Here is a 25068-nt window from a genome sequence, read left to right on the forward strand (position 1 = left end):
TATGTATCTAAAAAAAAAAAAAAAAAGAGCGTTCTTTCTGCAAGCGTCTGTATTGATTGTGCTGCACATAATGGTTATCAATAAAAAAAAACATGTCCTAACAATTTTATTGTTTTTGTTATCATTATATAAATAGCACATACTGACATAGCTGAGTTGGTGATAGAGTAGATTGTTACCCTAAGAAAACATTGTCAACCGTTGCGTGCCAAGGTTGACAATGCTTTTTCGAGAAGTACCAATCTGCTCTATCACCTCTGAGCTATGTGTTTTAAAATTTGTTATACTGAATGTCCTATCATTATTGTCCTTCACAGATTAAATTTTTCAAAATATTTTCTATGACGTCACGCGTACATAACAACGTTACAGGTATAAGTAAAATATACAGAAGTGAAGCAAGATGGTTTTTTTTTTTATTATTTTGACAGACTCTGAGCCAAAACGTAAAGCCTAAGCATTGTGTTAAATTACTTTATGTAAATTCAATTCATTCAAATTTCTTTTAATTATTGATTTTGATTGGTCTGGACGAGAGAGTGACATTAAAAAAAAATCGCCCGCTCTGCCATGTGATAAAATAAATTAACGCCCTCGTATTAACGAATCAAAATATGGCATTTTAAAGTGAAGTATAATAGTTTAAGTTATGATATATGACTTTGTATTACACGATTGATTATTCACGCCTGGTAAACCATCTAATCTCAATCAAAATGTTGAGACGGAAAAAAGTATTCTGGCACTTCCTGTTGAGTCTTTCTGGTTCAAAATATCCAAAATAAACACATTGTAGGTCGACTTTTCGTCAATTTACTGAAAATCAATGACTTTTTTGTAAAATAGGAGAATGTCATGCCATAGATAATTGAATTAGGATTTGTTTCGTGTATAACACGGACCAATATGATTTAAAATGACATTGGAATGACTTTTCTCCTGCAGGTAAATGTGGCCAGTGCAGTCGGCTATTGACAAAATTACAGTGAAATCATTGATAAACTACGTATATATCAGTAAATTAGTATTTTTCTAAAACCGTATAATCATAAAATTACAGTTTGCTCCTTTTCTTTACTAATATAATTTAATTAAGCTAAATATGTTATGAAGTAGATCATGTTGAGATTTTCTGGTATCGGTTGAGATATTCTGGAACAATGTTGAGATCTTCTGGTGATTGAAATTTTCAACTAGCTTAGTATCAATTATACATACAAATGTACAACCGCCAAAATTCATAAACTTGCCGTATATTGTTTGACATTTCAACTGTCATTTTAATCTTATCTTTTTCAACTGTCATTTTATTCGTGTCTGTATAGTTATGACAGGCAGCTTCTAAAGAGACCTTTGGTTGTACTAAAGTGAATAGTTAATAGTGAATAGCTGTGTTTTTTTCTGGCGCTGGAGATTAATAGTCTAGCGTTTGAGAAGCAGTTTTGCACAGAAGCTATAAAGTCAATAATGTTGTACTTCATATCTACAGCGCTAAAATTTATTCCTACATCGCTTAACTTGACATCGTAATAGCTAGCTTTTCGAAATCTACATCGCTATACTTTACATTTGCAGTGCTGGGGGTTAACATCAGCACTAAACTTTAACTATACACAGCTACTTTTGCATAGGTACTGTTTCTAGCAATTTCACAAAGTAAAATGTCAGTGGGTCAGTTACTTTTCTATTACGTTTTTTTCTATGTTTTTAATCAACATGAACAGGAGTAAAACTGCGCAGATTGTAGTATTGATGTTTTAATGAGTCATTAAAATACTCATTTTCTAACTAAATGCATGTTCAGGACGAGTACATGAAATGTAAACATGAATGTTATATGAACATAAACCCTCCTTTGTACTAGATTGACACGCCGTGTGTGCTTTTGAAAATGAAATTGATATACACGTCCACTTGTATTTTTGTCCATCTGATGAATTAAGCATTTTCCAACTGATTTTTATAGTTCGTTCCTATGTTGTACTGTTATTCTACTGTCCAATGTTAGGGGAGGGTTGGAATCCCGCTAAAATGTTTAACCCCGCAATATTATGTATGTATGTGTCTGTACCAAGTTAAGAGCCTGTAATTCAGTGGTTGTCGTTTGTTTATGTGTTACATATTTGTTTTTCGTTCATTTTTTTTTATATAAATAAGGTCGTTAGTTTTCTCGTTACTATTGTCATTTCGGGGCCTTTTATAGCTGACTATGCAGTATGGGCTTTGCTCATTGTTGAAGGCCGTACGTTGACCTATAGTTGTTAATCTCTGTGTCATTTTGGTCTCTTGTGAAGAGTTGTCTCATCGGCAATCATACTCTATTTATATATATATTTATAGTATACAAGGTATTATCCCGCAGCTAAGATTTGTCACTCTTTAAGAACGCATGCACATCCGTAAAAAAAAACGGACGACTACCGGATGTACAACGGACACTTCATCAGTTGAATGTCCGTTAATTCAAAGTATTGAACATGCTCGAAATTCTCCAAGATAAGATAAGATAAGATAAGAAAACTTTATTTTGATTCGGCATAGATACAAATAAGCAACACAAGCTCTAAGGAGCTTTTGACCGAATATAAAAACATATAAATAACATAAAAACAGTGCATTTTGACATATAAAAAATTGTCCACCGGACAGAAGGGACATTGATGGATATCACGGATGTTGAACGGACATGAAACGGAAATTAACGGACGTCTTACGGACATGAACGGATTGTAAAAAGTATAATCCGTTTGCGCTATCCGTTAAGGTGTAACATGCAATACAAAATTTGTTATCGTTAAAAAAAAAAAAAAAAAAAGGTGTAACATGTGCTTAAATCTCCGGTCACACCTTACCAGATAGCGCGAACGGACGCCGCACGGATAATTTTTTTTTCAATTCGTTCGTTCCGTGAAACAAGTGTTGTTATCCGTTATAGACGACCGTACATATCTGTTTCATTCCGTTCAGTATCAACTTTATCAGTCGACGTCTGGTTGGTCCGGTGGAAAAATTTTAGCATATTAAAAACCTTTGAACGGACGTTCAACGGATGAAGTGTCCAGTAGGCGTCTGTTTTTTGTTTACAATACTCGTCCGTTCTGTGTTCGTTTTGTATCTGTTACTCGTCCGTTAAACATCCGTTGGAGGTCCGGTAGACAGGTTCACTAACGATCTTTACCGGACATATAAAGCATAAAACGGATGCGAGACGGACATGAACAGAAGGATAACAGAACGACAATTGATTATAAAACGGATACACACCAATTGAAAATCGCGTCAGGAAATTTTTTTTATTGGTATGTTGGTTTTCTTTAGTATCATGCATATTTACGGCTTTATATAGCTGACTACATGTATGCGGTATGGGCTTTGATCATTAATGAAGGCCGTATGGTTACCTATAGTTGTTAATTTCTGTGTCATGTTGGTCTCATGTGGAGAGTTATCTCATTAGCAATCATACCACATCTTCTTTTTTATATGATCTTCTAAATCATGATCAGGCAAAGTTATTGGCTTTTTATTCTGATATTTGTTTTCTAATTCTATTCAACCCCTACCATCTCTCGGCATACTACAAGTCCGTTTTATTTGTTCATTACATAACGGACATAAAATGAAAATTCACATTAAATATCTGCATTCCTGCATCAAATTTTGCTGACTTAATAGAAAGTCTGGACCTTTGGTTCTCTGCTTTTTTTACGATCCAAGATGGAGGAAGACACCCATACCACCTTAAAATCGTTTTGAGTTACTCTTAAATTTCCTAGCTGTTAGTTCCCTTTTTTTAATAAATGTCGGGCGGGTATTGAGAATACCCTCGGCACACTAGACCACGATCGCACAACGCTCACGGCGATCTAAAATAAATTCAAATCGTGTTGAGGTCGTGGTATAAGTGTCACGGAAAATTCGTTATTTTCATGTTTTTTTTCTGCTACAACATCCTCATTACGCTTCTATACAACGATCCTGCTACGATTATACCACGTTCTCTTCTCACCACCTTTACTCTGCGCATAAGTTCTTGTGGACAGGCCCCCCTTTTTTCAACCAAAATCCGGTATTTTTTTCGTTTTGTATTGATTTCAATAATTTTATCGTTTTTCTGTTTCATTGGAACAAAAACATACTAGTAGAAGTAGTAGTAATATAGTGGTAGAGACAGAGGTCCTCGGGCGTTATCCTGATCCAGTAAAAATGTTGGACCGACCAATCCAACCTGAATCACAACATATTGCTGGTCAATGTAGATCAAATAACGATGTTTTAATAATTACATTAGATGTATGTTTCATTACTATACGTTATTCTGATTGGCTAACGGCACATCATGTGTTATTCCTTAAGCTGTTGTATCACTCATTAAAACTTCTCATTCATGATGACACGAGGTCCCACAATAAAGTGCACAGGTAAATGAAATAAAAACTTGATAAAAGGCGTGTTTTCATGATCCTATAGGTAAAAATGTAATTATAAGTATTGAATGCTTTTTTTGTAACTTTATAGGGTTGTAAAAGCGTTGACCGTGCGCACATTTTAAGTATGAAGCGCTTCCGCGCTTCATACAAAATGTACTTCGGTCAACGCTTTTACACCCCAATAAATTTACAAAAAAGAGCATTCAATTCTTAAATGAAAGATAGTGGAAATGACACAATGAAATGTGTCATTCATGGTTGGGCCCGTTGGAAAAAAGAGACATGAGGTCCAAAATACATACATACAAAACCTAGAGAGCTTTTATACCTTTATGTGAAAATGACAATGAGAACGACTATAGAGCTGGAAATCGTCGTAGTAATATGATCGTAGTCAGGTCTTAAGAATAGCGTGATGAGGACACCGGGCTTGATCGTACTAGAATCGACTTTTGTAAAGGATACGGTCTTCGGAACTGCTAAGCATAACCGTAGAATAGTCGTAGTGGTTGGGTCGCATTAATACGGTATAGTCTAGTGGTTCAGGGGCGGATCCAGCCATTTTAAAAGGGGGGGGGTCCCAACCCAGAGTAAAAGGGGGGGGGTTCCAGCTATATGCTCCCATTCAAATGCATTGATCGGCCTCTGGATCCGCGCCTGTGGTTGTATTAAGGTAGCAGTAACATCGACGTTAGATCGTATAGCGCAGTAAATGCATCTGCGACTTGAATCGCGCTCAAGATACGATGGCACAGCGATCTTTGTGGACTACGACCTTTACGCGCTCCTACTTAGACATGATTTCGCAACGACATATCACGATTGTTTTGAACATGTTGGCTACTCTCAATACGATCTTCTAGACCTCAAGACCGTACCACGACAATACTGCGATCTACACAATCGTAGTACAATCGTCAAAAGCATTATTTTTTATAGTCTAGAGATCGTAGTGCGATCATGGCCTAGTGTGACGGGGCCTGGGGTATACTATAAATGTTGCTGAATATTACCAAATATTAAGGATGTGCCCTGAATACAGTTGTAAACAAACAATCTAAGTTATAATCATTTCAATACAACACATGTTATTACGCTAAGTTGGACTGCATAAATAAATAAATAAATATTTTATTGGACAAAGCACATATGATACAATGCGTATTCCAAGATACAAACACATTAAACATGACAATTTATGCAAATACAACAGAAAGAAACATTTCAAGTACTAATTATATATATAATATCACAGTATTACACAGTATTATACTTATGGTAGACCAACTGACATTAGATTTTTATTACGAAGTTCAAAAGCTTGACTTAAATAATTACATATTTGTCTGGTGTCAACCAGAATTACTGGGTTAAGTAAATAAATCGTTGATTTAATATCATCATCATTATTAAGGTTATTGAAAATATCAAACTTCTCTCGAAGGTCTTTATATAAAGGACAATATAAAAGAAAATGAACTTCATCTTCCACTTTATCTTTACAAAGTTTGCAGTATCTTTCACTTGCTAAAATTTTTGGTTTGCTATACCTCCCAGTTTCAATTGCAAGTGAATGTGCACTAATTCTAATTTTTGTAAGCAGTGATCTATCATATTTCTTAATATCAAATCTTAAGTAAGCTTTTAAGTCAAAAGATGAGCTCATTTTACTATAAAATCTTAGTTTACCTGTGTTATTAGATTTGATATGCTCAAGTTGACCCAAAATCTTGCATTTATAAAAGTTTTTGAGTGAGTCCTCAAACACATTATGTGATATTTGAAGTGAATCAAAGTTGATTAACTTTTTTAGTTTATGTAATGATTGTACCCAGCAAGAGCTCTTTTGTGTATACAATTTTTTATCTTCAATGAATGCAGATTTTAATAAATCAAATTTTGGGTTGTTTCCAACTTCAATGTCAGTTAATCTAGCATAGTATTTAAACATTAGTTTATATGATATAAAACACACTGGATATAGCTCAAGTTCTGTACGTAAATCTAAATTGGAAGCCTTACCATGAACACCAAGAATATTTTTCATAATCATATTCTGGACCTTTTCAAATGGCAGTTTATCAGCAGTGTCAAGATTTATATTAAAATCTGAGATCCAAATTTCAGATCCATAAGTCATAATTGGTGAAATTAATGAGTTGAAAAGCCCATTTTTCCACTGCAATACAATTAGAATATGGTAATTTTGATTTCAATGCGAAATATGCCTTACGTGCTTTATCAGCAAGATTTTCAGCTGCTATATTAAGTTTACCTCTATTGTTGAAGACTATACCTAAGTATTTATATTCTGTAGCAGATTCTAATGGTTGGGGACCAAAATAAAAATAATGTTTATCTAATAAAGATCTATTTTTACTATTTGATAAAATCATAGTTTGGGTTTTCTTGGTGTTCACATTTAGGCCCCAATCAATACAAAAAGATTGTAAGGCATCCACACAGTGCTGCAAGCCATTAGGTGTTTCTGAAATTAAGATTAAATCATCTGCATAAAGCAGATGACTAAAGTTATTCTGATTTAAATTAACTGGATCAGACAAAACGGGGTTGAAATAGGAATCGATGTCATCAACAAAAATATTAAAAAGGGTGGGGCTAAGACTGTCCCCCTGTTTCACCCCTAAATTAGCATGGAATGATTCACTAATAAATCCATCTGTTTTACAACAATATAATGTAATACTATACATATGTTTTAACAAGTCATAAAATTTCCCACCTATTCCCTTTTTGAGCAATTTATGTAGTAATGCCTTTCTTACAACACTGTCGAATGCCTTTTTAAAGTCCACAAAACAAATGTAAAGATTTTTCTTACACTTATTTAAATATTCATTAATTAAAGTTTTCATTATGAATATATGGTCACTTGTTCTATATCCTTCACGAAAACCACCCTGCTTGGCACTCAACAAGTCTTTAGACTCTATGAACACAGTTAATTTGTTTTGCAGTAATGATGTAAATAATTTACCTAAACAGCTAGAGACACATATACCTCTATAGTTATTGCAATCATTTGGATCACCTGATTTAAAAATTGAAGAAATATATGACAGATTCCATGATTTTGGAAATTTTCCACATTGTAGTATTTTATCAAAAAGTTTTACTATAACTAGTACCATGGATGAGGCACTACATTTAATAAACTCATTCAATATCAAATCAGGACCACCAGACTTACCAGATTTAAGTCTAGTGATACCCTTTTTAACTTCATTACAAGTAAACGGGTAATCCAGAGAGCAATGATTGTCCTTTGATGTTTCAAGATCATCAGGAAAATTAAGTTCTGAATCAGAGTTTAATAAGGATTTGTAATGTTCTACCCATTCCTGCTTTGAAAATGGACTGGGTGCCTGTTGGTGGTTATTTTTTAGACTGTTAATAGATTTCCAAAAGGACTTAGAGTCTTTGTTTTCTAGGCTATTCAATTTACTGATAAATGTCCTATAAAACTCTGCTTTTAAGCTCTTTTTTTGTTTATTATAATGTTTTACACAATTAGAATATGTTTGGCGCAGGTTAGCATTATTTTTATCCTTTTGGGGTCTTTTACCAAGAGACCTTACTTCTTTCCTCATCAAAAGACAATCATTGGACATCCATGCTTTTTTTGGTTTAGCTCTTTTTCTCTTATTAGATGGACGAGAACTTTTCTTTTTTAATACTAAAGTTTCTGATGCTGCATAAAGCGGCAGTTTCAAAATCGATAATTTTTTTTGTGATAAGTAATATAATGACAAAAATGACATATTTTACTAACAAATAGATTATCACCACCATTAAGAAGTCATCCTGTATGAAAAATTAAACCTAGAAAAGGGGGTCTGTTCGATTGAATAGTTTTTAACTATTTTATTTCTTTATAAATGTAAGCATTTTCGACATTAAATAAAGTCTTTTAGGAATCGAAATCATCTAAAACATAATAATAAATAAATATTGTAAAATAATCTTATTTATACTTGTAAAGCATGCATTTTTCTATCGGCAATTCTTGAAATTGTATCAGTATTTAGATTTTAACTTACCACAGACAGAAAGCATATATATCACGTTAACCGCAAAAAGGTAAACTTGAATAGTACCGCTCACTGATAAAGTTTCGTTGTTCATTTGGGGAAATAACTTTATTTTTGCAACAGAAATTACATTTAATCATTTAAATTAAACTTTAGCATAGCTATTTTAGCAGTTTTTGTCTTTATATAGTAATATTGCATGCGTTTAGGATTGCTAGTCGTACTTAATTTGAACTTTGAAACCTCAGCGCCAATATTTTAACAATAATATACTTTATGACACAAAGTTACCAGAAAGTCTCAACATTGTGACAGAAAGACTCAACCAGTACCTTTATATCTCAACCATTAAGAATTTTTCATTTTTCTGCTTAGAATAGGCTTGACAAAAAATGTTTTTGCAATTTACAGACGTGGTTATCGTAAAGCATAAAAAAAACACAAATAATTGACATATTTTCTTGCTAGGTCATTAATATCATAGCAGTTTTATCGGATTCAAAGAAAGTAAACATGATAATCCGTAGGAGAAAAGTGATTGTGACTTCAATTTCAGATATTTTGAACCAAACAGAGACATATTAGCTACAATTATCATTTATCTATGGCATGACATTCTCCTATTTTACAAAAAAGTCATTGATTTTCAGTAAATTGACGAAAAATCGACCTACCCTGTGTTTATTTTGGATATTTTGAACCAGAAAGACTCAACAGGAAGTGCCAGAATACTTTTTTCCGTCTCAACATTTTGGTTGAGATTAGATGGTTTACCAGGCGTGTTATTAGACCAGTTACATTCGCGAGTACACGAAAGCATCTATGTTTATTGATACAAGTAACTATATTTTAACCAATACGGAAAATGCTATATTTTATTTTTCAAGTTAAATGTGGATTGATATTAGACAATATTTTTATAGGAACATCTGATGATTTTTACATCAACAAACAATACATTTAAGCTTTGATATTGGATGTCAAACATTGTCCTCCATAATTTGAATTATGTATATTCACAATATCTTTATCATTTTCTTTATAGTACACATAAATTTACTGTTAACAAAACTTTGATTTTTTGAAATACAGAGGCTTTTTGTAATGCCCGTGTCACACTGTCCCGATTTTTTCGCCGATGGCAACACGATTATGGAAATTTTCAAAATCGGAACTGATCGTATTCAGATCGGGCTATTCGTAGTGCCATCTTTACCATCGTAGAACCATCGGCCACTTTTTCTAGCCTTCGGGGACAACTTCGGGAAGGGTTCTAAATTTTTTAACATGTTAAAAAATCCCCGAAGGTGCGTCCGATGTTGAGGGTTCGTATTGAGTTCGTATCACCATCCTCACCATCGTAATGTTACCGGGAATGCATCTTTGAACATCGTATTGCATTCGTGTTTCCATCGTTTCCATCAGGCAGTTTTGACATTACGATGTCTTCACGAATAAATCACGAAGCTACCCGAAGGTCTTACGATGGCAACACGACTTCGTGAAGACCTCATAATCCCGTCGTGTTGCCATCGAATAAAAGTACGAAGGCGACAAGATGGAACTACGACGGCAATAAATCCAACTAAATGTAAGTTAATTTTCGCGCTAAAATACATTTAAAGTGCCATGCGCGATATGCACTAGTCATTCAATACGACAGTTAAGAAAGACGTTCACAAAACATGGAGCTCATATCATATGATTCTATGAGAACAAAAAAGGCGACAGCGTTGTTTTTATTAATTCAAATGGAACAAGAAGAGCAGCTATTTCAGGCTCATGACTTACTTTTACAAGTAAAATATTATTTTTTGTCAATTTTTCATATCAAGTAACATAATGAAAATCATAAACGCGCCTCGTACACCAACACTGCAGGTACACGTATATAGGGAACCCAACTTTTTCTTCATAATTCTGATTTTTTATGTATCGTCTGAGTTGTTGTCACACGAATGTTTACTCCATAACCGTTTTGTTTTCTATATGTCATATTTTGCCGCATTTGTTGCTTTCCCCACATCCTTCCTTTTGTCTATATTATTATGATATTCTCCTGGAAAGAGCTCTTTTTGAATAAAAGGGATCAACGAACCCATTACCTTACCTTTAAGATAGATCAGTAAACATGGGCATAATTATGGGTGATTATTTAGACTAGTGCACACATTTTACAGTTCAAGCAAGACAATGCCGATCGTGGCATCCCCTCATATATAACATATTGGTGACAAATATGGACACTATATTTGTATATGGCACATGCAGAAAATGGTAAATTGAATATGCATATTTGATACATAAACTATTTTTTTAGAAATCAACCAAAACATTCAGTAACTGGAAATACCTTTAATATTGTCTTTAGAACCAGCAGGTAAAAAAATGAGCAACCAATTTCCTGTGTATTATGCTATTTCAAGGAGAAAAAACAAGTCCATCTGCATGACCTTGGCCTTTGGCCTTGAACGTAAAAAATGTCAGATCATTACAAGGAGGAACAATATACCAAATGTGGTTAAAATCTTTTGAAGCATATTGGTTTTAGAGTGTCCACAAGGGTGATATTGCCTTGTATTACAACTGCCACTGTGACCTTGACCTTTGAACTTTAAAGTCAATAGCGCTTAAGATATTCTTAACGAGTAACACCATCCCAAGTTTTGAGCATTTTGGTTCTAGAGTGTCCATAACAATTTTATCTACACGCAACACATAAATGTACAATATAATATATATTCAATATTGATCAAACAATTTAAAACGCGGGATGCCTTCGGCATATAATTTAAATACATCGTAAGCTGTACACGACGTCTTTTAGACCTCGTATGGCCATCGCACCATCATCGTAATCCATCGTGTAGCCTTCGTAATCCATCGTGTAGCCATCGTGACCCATCGTGTAGGCTTCGTCTGAGATATGAAGCTTAAATACCCGCCTTCGGTTAACCTTTGTATGTCCATCTTTTGCTATCGTATATAATTTCGGCACCATCGTATAGACTTCGTTATTAATCGTACTTGCTTCGGTCACTTTTTGGTATTTTAACGAGATCGGGACCAACTTCGTACGAACTTACAATTTTCGCATTCGGGTGTCTATCGTATATAAAAATCGGGACAGTGTGACGCGGGCATTAGTGTACCTGTAAGTCAAGCTACACCAATAAACATACTGTGGGAAAACATTAAAAAGTACAATGGATGTATCAATCTGTAATTTCTGATAGACAATTCTTGAGAAAAAGAACAACATAACACGAGGATACGCAAATTGCACTTAATCAAAAGTTTTATTTTACCTACGTTTACGTATAACCCAAACATAAGTATCAAATTTATGTTCATTTTGAAGATACATCCTGAATTTATATTGTACTATAACTTTACATCAGCTTAATTTTGAATTCATTCTAAATCATAGAAAAATAAGTTTGAACCGACCCCAAAACGATCCACGATTCTGTCACGAGGAGTACCCAAAAATTCTATACTTTAATTCACATCACTGATAGTCGAAAAAATGTCTTATTCCATCAAATATTTGAAAATAAAACCAATTTGACATCAATTCATGCTTACTTTTCATTTCTGTAAGAAATTGATGCTTGTAGCATATTTTTATGCACATTCTTAAAAGAACAGTATGAGTGGAAGTCGCATGGCTACATTCCGTCTGTTTCCTTTTTCCAATGATTACACCAGCATGTTTGTGTACTCGGTGCAAATTTTGTACTGTTATGATTCATAATAGGAAGTGGTTTATATGATAGCATTGTTTGAACACACTTATGTCATGTTATTCATTTTTTAGCATTCCTAAATTGATTCCACAATTATATATATGCGAAATTGATTTTAGTTATTTCTTAGATCAATTTTAAGTAAACAATAATTTCTCAGTTAAATGAAATAACAATTTCATTTCCTATATTAATAAAAAATATCAATTTGACAATATAAATTAATTAAGATATCTAATAACTTATCAAACCTCGTGCACACAATTCAAAGTTTTTATTCGTAAATACAGTTGTTCTATCCAATATATAAGTAAACATGGAGACCTTGGTCAAACATTGGACTTTGTTACCACTTGTTTTAAGGGTTTAGTACTATCTTCTAAATGATTGAGACGATATGTTAAGGATTACTGAAGAAATCATTAAAACATAATCAGTCAATTACTCAATAGGGAGAAGGACACAATCTTTATAGTTAGAGTCAAGTCTACACCCTGATATATACTTGATAAACAGTTTTAACTGATATATTGACTCAATATATCAAATAAAACTTTTTATCATATACTTAGACTAAATAACATATAAATTTTACCGTATGATAATAGCATTAAATTGACGTAAATTCCATATTTTTCGAATTGGTGCTTAGCGGGCTGATATGAAAAGTTTATCACATGCTTCGATTGTTATCACATGCCTTTCCGTAACGTTATCACATGGCATTCCGGTAATACTCGGCTAATTCCGGAAAATACACCTCAATGCTACGTTTTCAGTGAAAAACATTACAAAGTAGTGTACAAAACAATTATTTGGATACTGGAAAGTATATTGTTTAAAATAATAAAAAAAAAAAAAAAAAAACCCAAACAATTATTTAATAAATGCATTTTTTAAGTGTTTCTGAAACATAATTTAGAAAGTTTCTTTAAAAAGTTGACTTTTCCAAACAATGATCATTATGTATATTGTTGAATTACTTTTTTGTCGATTCGTCCATATTAAAATGTGTTTTTTTCTCTCTCTGTTGAGGCATATGATTGAAAGATTTTCATATTGAATGTATCAAATTTTTTTTGGCCCGACGGCCGTGAACTTTTTTACTCTTTAAATTTCGGGAACCACGTAAAAGGATCAATATATGAATCTGTCATTTTTCTCTACTGTTGAAGCATATGACAAAAAGATCATAACATGTCATTTTTCATATCGCATTTATTATCAGCCCTCGGTCAATATCAGCCCTCGAGCCATGCGGCTCTTGGGCTGATATTGAACCTAGGGCTGATAATACATGCGATATGAAAGATGCCATGTAATAATCTGATATTATCAAGTATATATCAGGGTGGTCTCATTTTGCTATAATGAAATGGTCGTGAAATAAGAACTGTATGCAAAGGATCCTTCTAGCAACATCTTATTTTGAGGTCTAATGTTTTCGTACTAATCGTCTTGACTCTAAATTTAAAGATTGTGTCCTTCTCCCTATTGAGTAATTGACTGGTTATGTTTTAATGATTCCTTCAGTAATCCTTTACATATCGCAACGGTAGTTTATATGGACCAAACAATGTTTAAGGGGACTCGCGGGTAGAAATCTTTTTTTCTATGTAGGATTTTGCTATTTTTTCTCATAAATAAATTCATGAAAACAACATTTTAAAAGTTTCTGGGGTCAAACCAAATCGGTTTTATAGGGTTGATTTTGTACCATATCATAAAGTTATAACTAATAATAAATACAATTGGTGAAGAAAAAAATATGTTTAACTTTTTGCTGAAAATTTTGTATCCGCGAGACTCCTTAACGTGTATTGTATAAAATGAAAAAAAACAACTTAAACACTTTCTTTTATTTACAACTTGTAATGAACACGAGTTTTTTTTGTAACCAGGAATAGATCAACATAATTAGAGGTATCATCAGGATCATATTGACTTACAAATTTGGTAATATATTTAAGATAAGAACATCGTCAAATACGTACTGATATTTTTCGATACCAATGTTGTCAATTTCTATCAACCCTTTGAACCTGAAATAACTTTTCTTTCTTTTTTTCTGTATTCATTGTTTAAGAATGGCCTTAAATATAATTTAAACTGACCCGCCTCGTCTCTCTATTAATGATATCAATGTTAATTTTGATACCAATGTCCATTTAATATTGATTTTGGAAGTGAGATTAATCTGTATAAATTTGACAGTTAGTGCTTTTTAACGGCGATATAATTTATTAAGCTCACAGGAATGATACTTGTGCTTCATTCATTGTATGAACCTGTATTTGGTAGCGAGATGTACATGACTATTTATCAACATTCTGAAGATAATTTATAAGTAACAATGATACAAATGATAGGATTATCTTGTCCAAAACTAAACTATCATTTAACAAATCATATAAAGCGTACTCAGCTTGTAATTTAAGATATTAACAGCACATTTGCGCTTACTCTTTTTATCTATCGACTTGGATACCTTTTTTCATGATCTAGCAGCCTGTTTCGCAAAGGTGATAAAGATCTTTAATTAAATGTTTACATCTTACTTGTACCGATGTGAAAGGGTTGTTTTCGATACAATTACACAGTAGTTAAACTCATTTGAACTATCATTCCTTTGAACATAAAACATATTTTTCTTCTTTTATTCCCACTTCAAGTTTAGCTATATTGATTGTCGTCAAACATTGTAGATAGTTATTTGAAATGAGCATATAGCTGACTATGCGGTATGGGTTTTACTCATTGTTGAAGGCCGTACGGTGACCTATAGTTGTTAATGTCTGTGTCATTTTGGTCTTTTGTGGATAGTTGTCTCATTGGCAATCATACCACATCTTCTTTTTTATATATTCTATTTGTAGTCAAAGCTAAAATATGCTCACTTCATCTAATTTAGTACTAATCAAGTAAACATTTATTAAACCCCAGCATGGTTATTATTCTAATATATTGAACTATAGACTGTACGTCCATGCATATTTCATGATGACTGATTCACGTACGTCGAGCTATCTATGATTACATGTAAATGGAGGACAATCTATAACAAATTTTGATTTTTTGTATTCTTTAAATTTAAATTTTCTTAGTTTTGAGTACTGCTTGTTACGCTTTTTTAGTGACCTTTCACTACTGGGTCATTACATGTATATCAGGTTTTTTTACATAAGATTTGATATTCAATAACCAAGACTGCTAACCCACCAACAAATCTTTTTTTTATATGTTTCCGTCGACAAACATTGTAATAATTACGAGAACCTATTGAATGAATATTGAACTTATATCCAATGTGAGTTTCTAAAAAAAAAACCCAACAACTTGTAAATCTATTTTATTTAGGAAAATGGATCCTGTTTTCTTACACTCCTGGTTTTTAAGACCCTCATTAAGATGCTCATTATCAATTCTGTACTAGTTCAGCCTGAAAGTAAATTATTACAGGGGTGTTTCTGCACTGATCGACAGAGGTGAGTTTGTTAAGGTGGTCTTTTGGTTATAATTATGTGTACTTCCTACTAATTATTATCAGAAAGAAGGTAAACAAACAGCAAGAAGGAGAAAACAGTTCATTAAATATTGAAAAATCAAGCTTGAGTAGTGTTACTTTGTTCGACATCTGCAGGTCATATTTTAGTAGTATTCTATCTAACCATAAATAATAATTAAAGTAAATATAAAACGTTGATTATCCCTTGCAAAAGTACACTATCATTTAAACAAATATATGAAGGGAAATTAGATATCTTTCTACGTTACCCACACACTGTTATTAATATCAGTTTTGATTATTTTGCACCAATGAATGTATAGTTGACACGAACAAGACGATTAAGGCTTTAAATATCCCCTTCTATTTAACTACTTTAATTATTCAGTTAGATCGGATGAAAATTCCTAATCGAAATAGCAAAAACCCTACCATTTTTAATGCATCCGATGCGCATTTCTAAAAATAGTGACTCTAAAAAAAAAAAAAAAAGTGTTTGGCGTGTTTAGAAAAGGGGGTCAATCTTTTTTAAATGTTTTAACTTTTAAGGGCATACGATACAGTTACAGGGAAGGTAATGACGTTGCTAACGTAAAATGTTATTTTCGCGACGTCAAACTCTGACATATCGGGAAAAGATGCATTTTTCGACTGATTTTTATCATTCAAACTGATTTAATTTGAAAACGAGTGCATGGACCCCTTTTTTTTAAAACAGCAATTTGTTTCATTTTGCAAGGAGATTATGTGACCCAAATTTTATAAAACTGTAAATAGCGGATTTTTTAAAATTTTGATAAACATGCAGCAAAAAATGACGTTTTTTCCTCTATTCATGAATGTTTGATAAATATAGAGTTATTTCGGAATAAACATTGCATAATTTTTAATGATACTTATAAAATACAGAAATTACCGATTATTTAACAAAAACCATTTAAATTTGTGTTTATCTTTAAAAACAAAAAAAGTTATGTCTTTCTTTCGAAAAAGAAAATACGGACACAAATCTGAATTTTGAGCAAATATACAAAATTTCGAGCTCATTTTACTCAAAAAGTAGCACATGAAGGTATATTTTTTATTACATATTTGATTTAATGAGGTAAACAATAGCCTATATGCAAATTTTCATCAACTTGTAAATACAGGTTCAAAACTGTATCGTATGCCCTTAAGGCCAACATATTTTAATATCAAAATATAAAACAAATGTTGAAGAGCGAATCAAAGTATAAAGAATCATAGTATAGCCAGTTACGTACAAGGAATTATAACTAGACATGTGGAAGATATATTCCTATAAAAAAATTCTATCAATGCGTTTCCCTCAGTTTTAATTTGTTACCCCGATTTTGTTTTTTGTCCATGGATTTATGAGCTGAAACAGAGGTATACTACTGTTGTCTTTATCTATCAAACAATTAACTTGTTATTTGTTGATGTCAGTACTTCAATACTGCCCACATGCCGACGTTAATAAACTGAAATATTGGTTCTGTCATGATTTCACATCAACATGGATGGCCAGGATATATCTGATAATCCAATATTAAGATAACTATTATAAAGATATAGTATAAACTTAGGTGGCACCCCTTCAGGAATAGTGTCAAAACAGGAAAAAGTGAAATCTGCCAGCTGAGGGTATTTTTTTTATATTTTGGAATTGAAATAAGTAAAAACTTTTAATTAATTATTGTTATATGTTTCATAGAAAGACGTTTATACATCATATGTGTCTTGACTGGTTTCTAGTTTGTGATGTCTGTTTAAAGTTGGCGCGGAAGTATTAGAATTCCGAAATTTAGGTTGCTCTTTTGTGTACCCTTCGTCGTTAATGTATCTGGATCAACAAATACAATATCAACTTAGCAAACTTGTACAAACTGAGGGTTGAATCAGTTGTAGAAAGATATTAGATGATTCAACATACAGTTAAAAGTCATCCGCTAATGTCATATATAATATCCAAACAAGTAGTGTTAGCTATTGAGCTGAGAAAAGGGTCATGCTGGCAAAACATGTTAAGGATAAATATCGAGTCAAAGAGTTTTAAAATTCATCGAAGGAGACCAACAATATGTATAGAACGCCGGAACTGTCTTATAGTGTAAATATTTTATGTGTAAAGAATAAACTCATCATAGATACCAGGATTATAAATTTATATTTACACCAGACGCGTGTTAACGTTTCGTCTACAAAAGACTCATCTGTGACGCTCAAATCAAAAAATGTTTAAAGGCCAAATAACGTAGAAAGTTGATATACATTATTATACAAGTAGGAAGTTTAAAAACCTTAATGTATAATCAAGTCTGGATGATACATAAATGACAGTCTTTGACAAACATTTTAGGTACATGCATGTTTTGTATGTTAACGACATGAAAACGAATAGAAATTGGTCTGTTTCAATCAAATGAGTTAGTGAAATGAACACTTATATCTACATCATTTCAATTATATTGACCAGAAAAAATGTTTCCCGCACGTGCACTCAGAACTAGTAACATGTCGTTGTTATACTTACATTACTCATTGCGGTACTTTTGAGTAATAATTCGGAAGCCTATGAGTCATTAAAAGAATTATGACTTTAATTGCTAATAACATAGATTTCGTCGTAATAACGAAATCCTTATGTCATAATAGCAAATTAATGATTCCGTCAAACCAACATGGAAGGTTGAAATCATCCCTTCGTAAATTTTACGGACGCCATCACGAGTTGGTTGACCGTTATGGAATAACCGTTTCACAAATGATATCGGATATGTTCCTTACGTCGTAACTACAATCCCCTTCCCTTTCGTGAATGTGACCTACCGAATTAGACTTTTTACCGGATTTGTAATCACATAAGCAACACGACGGGTGCCACATGGGGAGCAGGATCTGCTTACCCTTCCGGAGCACCTGAGATCACCCCTAGTTTTTGGTGGGGTTCGTGTTGTTTATTCTTTAGTTTTCTATGTTGTGTCATGTGTACTATTGTTTTTCTGTTTGTCTTTTTCATTTTTAGCCATGGCGTTGTCAGTTTGTTTTAAATTTATGAGTTTGACTGCCCCTTTGGTATCTTTCGTCCCTCTTTTGATATGACATATTATAAGTTCTTTTTAGAGAAACAACGGATACGTACGTACATACTCTGTTTTTCAGATACCGGAAGCGAATTTATGATTATTTTGTCAAAATGGCAGAAGGAAAAATTGGTTTCTCATACGAACAAAATTTAAACTCGAATTTTTAGAAAATATCACAACAGAAAATGGAACATGTTAAGCAGTGAAAATGAAGTTTGTTTTTAATTGACTGTTTGTTGCTTGTTTGAATTCTGTCGCGAACATGTCATTGAGAATGGAGTTTTTGCATTTTTCAGATGTGAAAAATGTGGTTAAAAAAACTCGTATGGTTTACGTTGTTTCTGTAGTGGATAGATCTGGATAAAGGGCATACATTCGGACTGCCACTAGCAATTGACATAAAGGTGTTAACGCAGATAAAGTGTTGCACTTTACTTACATAAGGCAATGTATTTAATGTTCCAATTCAGCAATAATGAGAATGAAAATCTCCACATCCAATCAATTTACGCTCTATAGCATGTGTGTCGACATACAAGGCCGTGTTTTTTGTGATGCAAACAATATTAGTATCTTAATTTTCACTGGATAAATGATACATTAGTTGAATGTTATTAAGATCTTGAACAAGAGCCTGTGTTGATCACCTGTATCCACTGGTTTTGTGACACCAACAGTTGCCGAATGTTATCAGCAACTGTAATAAAAGAGCTAAATGTATGATAATCCATGTTTCTCCAAAGTGGTCGAATTGCTAAAACAAGATTTTACGCCAAACAATGCATTTGATAAAAAGTCAGGGGAATTATTGTGTAACAGTTCTGTCATCAAAACATTTTGAGACAAAGCTAATAAATGTCGAGTTATGTGCTTGTGTGAATTTAAAATAAGTTAGTCAAATTCATTCTTGATTATGAATAAAACCGTTCCGGTGTTCAAAGCTTTCAGAGTTTTTTTAACATTGCATTCTTTAAAGTAATTTCCGGCAATTTGTAAGTTATATATAATAACTGAATCTTGCAGTCATTTTCGAAACTGCCTAAATTAAGATAATGCCAGTAATATATACAAGGCCTAACGACACAAAACACAAATAGTATATGGCATGTAGGTTTGATTAAGAGTACATCTAAACATAACAGCAACATGAAAAGGCAAGTGTAACGCCCCAAAAAATAGTCACATTATCTTCACTAGGAGCGGAATCAACAGCCTGCTCACTCTATAAAATACAATTTCAAAATATTAGAAACAATACACAACTATATGAATGAAAAAGAAAGTAAAATTCATGCGGTAAACTTACAGTAGATGCGCATCTATTGAATTGCATAATTCAATTAAAATAGTTGCAATCGTGTGAAAGACAGTTCATTTAAATCAAAATTGTTTTTCAAAAAAATAAAATTCAACAACACCTCAGCAGCAATCAAATTAGCTTAGTGTCACGGTTGATTTCACATTTGCACAACATAACTACGCATAACGGTACTCGATATGCCTTGTATAGAAATATATTGATGTTTTTGTCACGGGTTCCACCGAACATAAATCACATCTTTTCTACACAAGGCTCAATGACAAAAATAATTTCTATGGGATGTAGGTTTGCAGAATTCAGTCGAGACATCTCAGATGCCAGGGTGTTAAGAAACTGAAAGTCTTTTCGCAATACTGTCTTTCACATATCCGTCGCTAGCATTTTCGGATCGCCAACGAACATGAATTTTGAAAAGGCTATATGATAGTAATTTGCGGCAAGAGTATCGCCTCCAAATCGTAAACTATGCAAACAAAATTGCTATCTGGCTGAATCTATTGCGTTTATAGCTCATAGAAGATGTTCTCTGGCCGAAATAAAAAGGGTCTTTTTGATCAACTCAATCCCATAGTAATTCTTTTGGACTCTAAAGAACAAAAATGTATTCAGTTAATTTAATCTTAATGCCCGCGTCACACTGTCCCGATTTTTATATACAATGGACACCCGAATGCGAAAATTGTAAGTTCGTACGAAGTTGGTCCCGATCTCATTAAAATACCAAAAAGTGACCGAAGCAAGTACGATCAATAACGAAGTCTATATGATGGTGCCGAAATTATATACGATAGCAAAAGATGGACATACGAAGGTTAACCGAAGACGGGTATTTAAGCTTCTATCTCAGCCGAAGCCTTCACGATGGATCACGAAGACTACACGATGGATTACGAAGGCTAAACGATGGATTACGATGATGGAGTGATGGCCATACGATGTCTAAAAGACGTCGTGTACAGCTTACGATGCATTTAAATTATATGCCGAAGGCATCACGCGGTCACAGTGGCAGTTGTAATACAAGGCAATATTATCCTTGTGAACACTCTAAAACCAATATGCTTTAAAAGATTTTAACCACATTTGGTATATTGTTTCTCCTTGTAATGATCTGAAATTTTTTACGTTCAAGGCCAAGGTCAAGGTCATGCAGATGGACTTGTTTTTTCTTCTTGAAATAGCATAATACACAGGAAATTGGTTGCTCATTTTTTTACCTGCTGGTTCTAAAGACAATATTAAAGGTATTTCCAGTTACTGAATGTTTTGGTTGATTTCTAAAAAAACAGTTTATATATCAAATATAAATATTCAATTTACCATTTCTGCATGTGTCATATACAAATATAGTGTCTATTTGTCCCCAATATATTACATACGAGGGGATGCCACGCTCGGCATTGCCTTGTTTGAACTGTAAAATGTTTGCACTAGTCTGAATAATCACCCATAATTATGCCCATGTTTCCTGATCTATCTTAAAGGTAAAGTAATGGGTTCGTTGATCCCTTTTATTCAAAAAGAGCTCTTTCCAGGAGAATATCATAATAATATAGACAAAAGGAAAGATGTGGGGAAAGCAACAAATACGGCAAAATATGACATATAGAAAACAAAATGGTTATGGAGTAAACATTCGTGTGACAACAACTCAGACGATACATAAAAAATCAGAATTATGAAGAAAAAGTTGGTTTCCCTGTATACGTGTACCTGCAGTGTTGGTGTACGAGGCGCGTTTATGATTTTCATTATGTTACTTGATATGAAAAATTGACAAAAAATAATATTTTACTTGTAAAAGTAAATCCTGAGCCTGTAATAGCAGCTCTTCTTGTTCCATTTGAATTAATAGAAACAACGATGTCGCCTTTCTTGTTCTCATAGAATCATATGATATAAGCTCCATGTTTTGTGAACGTCTTTCTTAACTGTCGTATTAGACTGACCAGTGCATATCGCGCATGTCACTTTAAATGTATTATAGCGCGAAAATTAACTTACATTTAGCTGGATTTATTGCCGTCGTATTTCCATCTTGTCGCCTTCGTACTTTTATTAGAAGGCAACACGACGGGATTACGACGTCTTCACGAAGTCGTGTTGCCATCGTAAGACCTTCGGGTAGCTTCGTGATTCATTCGTGTAGACATCGTAATGTCAAAACTGCCCGATGGAAACGATGGAAACACGAATGCAATACGATGTTCAAAGACGTATTCCCGGTTACGATGGTGAGGATGGTGATACGAACTCAATACGAACCCTCAACATCGGACGCACCTTCGGGGATTTTTTAACATGTTAAAAGATTTAGAACCCTTCCCGAAGTTGTCCCCGAAGGCTAGAAAAAGTGGCCGATGGTTCTACGATGGTTAAAGATGGCACTACGAATAGCCCGATCTGGATACGATCAGTCCAGATTTTGAAAATTTCCATAATCGTGTTGCCATCGGCGTAAAAATCGGGACAGTGTGACACGGGCATAAGCCTTGTCAAGTTACAATAATGTTTTAAAAAAATAACAGGACAAGACGGCATATCCGTATTTGCTATCATACATGTAACTATACTACATTGTCTGTAAGTATCGGTCTAGATATTGTGAACTATTTATTATTCAACGTGTGTTTTGTGAAAACTGATATCACTCATTCTTATACGCGAGAGGTCTTTTTATCTAAAAACATCAAGCATAATCCATAATAACATACTAAGTAAACTCTAGTTGGACAGGTTATATATGTGTTATCATGATACATGTTAAATTGTTTAACAATCATATCGGCTGTAAGTGATAGGTTCTTTCGTTTGAAGAGGTTTTGCCTGAATTCATTTTCCTTTTCTGAGACAATGTTTGACAGTGAACTGCAAAAAGAGTTTGGATATAAAAACAATTCGTGATAGCTCTTAATATATACAGAAAGAAAATGCAAAACATAATAAAGTACTTACTTCATAAGTTGTAGCGTACTAAAAAAAAACCCACGTAGAACGCTTGGATTCAGTTGGATGCCTACAAACTTACTGGAAAATCGGAGTCTGGCGGAATAACTTTGCAATTATTTACGATGCATCTCTATGAAATATTCACCAACTTAAGTTTTTTTAACCATACGGATATTAAATCCATCGTACACAAATCAACACATCCCAACCCCATTCCCATTTTTATGGCTGACACATTGGTGCACTTTTACAAACTGCATTAAATTATTCATTAAATTTCCATTCAAACAGAATACTATTTACTATGAAATATCTGCAATTGTAGGCAACGGATGCGGTGCAAGCGTAATAAGAAATGATCCCCAATTGCTCGCAAATCGAATGCTCCCAGAAACGTGTACTATATTCTATTAATATGTCTTGTGAGCTCGAACATTTGTCTGATTATTTTTTGTTTGTTGTGATGGGCAAAGAATATTAATGATCATTTATACACATATACCTGTTTTTGGGAGAGAAAAAAAATCATACATTTTTGTCTCCTCTTAAGTAAAAAAAAAGTAATGTTAGGAATAGCTAACATTTATCATTTTGTGAAATCGAGTGTGGTAAGTATCTTAACTATGAACAACAGTATACCGACGTGAGTCTAATTCAATTATGTATCATCAATGATTATTCAAAAGTGTTAAAGAATCAGGAATTGATATTTTTATTATTAATTATATAAGTTGAAGATCAAGTATTTCTTATATTTAAAGATTATAAAAATAACCAGTGAATTATATAGGCCCTTTATATTACTTTATATCAGAAATTTACAGTACATTACAATAATATAATTTTCTGTTTCAGGTATTATAAGAAACAAACATATCAACGATTCGAATTTCAACATGGAACGAAAACATTGGTGTTCATTTTGTTTTATCCCTTTTAACAATGAATTGAGATTAATCGCTCATCTAAAACTTCATTCAAAACAACCACGAGTTTTCTGTGGTTTGTGTACGTCAACATTTATGCATCATAGTCAATTAGGATATCATATGAGACATAAGCATTCAGGTTTTATCACCAACAAGTTTGTTGAAAAAGACGAAAACATTTGTAGAAAAAAATTAATAGAAATGGAAACTGAAATAGAATCCGATTCCGAATTTACAGACAGTTCAGAGGATGAAAACAGTTTAACAAGTAGCGAAGAAGGCGAATATTTGGAGAAAACCAATGACATGGTCGATACAGATTATGAAAGTGTGGAAGATCCCGTTGAAAACAAATCGTGTTACATGAAATACATCTTAGCACAAAATGTGAATAATTCTTCTGACGACGAAAATCCTGCAAGTGAATTGGATTTGAAAGGAGTCAATACCAATCAGATGAATAATTCAAACGGCCAGTATTTAATGTAATGAATTGTGATGTGTCATGTCCTGTCAGACTAGAATGGGAAAAATCTAGAAGACATAACGCCAGTTTTACAAGAAAAATTCCTAATTTAGAAGATACTTTATCAACTTCCAAACGACTTATACATCTACAGCACATGAAGTCGACGTTCCTAAATTCAGATAACATTGTTTATACTCAACGACCTAGTTTCAATTCTAATGAAGAAGATAAAGGCAATGAATACCTAAGGTTTGTAGGAAATTAAGCCATTGAAATACATTAAAGTTGACTACACAATGTCATATCTGCCTTAAACTATGAATGCTTCGTACACATAAAAGTACGATACGTATATAACATTTTAATTTATATTGAAAGGTGTCAGTGATGCAAATTGAAAGATCTGCTTACACTCCCAGAGCACCTGAGAACAACCCAAGGTTTTGTAAGGGTTCATGTTGCTTAGTTTTTAGTTTTTCATGCTGTGCTTTAATCATAATTAATTGTCTGTTGGTCTTTGTCTTTGGCATGTTTAGTTTATTTTCGACTTAAGAGTTTCAATGTCAGTAGGGTTT

The 25068-nt window shown here is 33.1% G+C and overlaps 1 protein-coding gene across 1 annotated transcript in view; it reads left to right on the top strand.

The window, feature by feature from the left end:
- LOC143042528 (uncharacterized) overlaps positions 1-25068 on the top strand; it is an 85715-nt gene that overhangs the window by 20295 nt on the left and 40352 nt on the right. The window contains exon 2 of the mRNA XM_076214903.1: positions 23951-24742. Coding sequence (XP_076071018.1) covers positions 24513-24742 — 230 coding nt within the window. The 5' untranslated portion in view covers positions 23951-24512. The remainder of the gene's footprint in view (positions 1-23950; positions 24743-25068) is intronic.

This window comes from Mytilus galloprovincialis, chromosome 1, assembly GCF_965363235.1.
Source record: "Mytilus galloprovincialis chromosome 1, xbMytGall1.hap1.1, whole genome shotgun sequence".
Taxonomy (NCBI): Eukaryota; Metazoa; Mollusca; class Bivalvia; order Mytilida; family Mytilidae; genus Mytilus; species Mytilus galloprovincialis.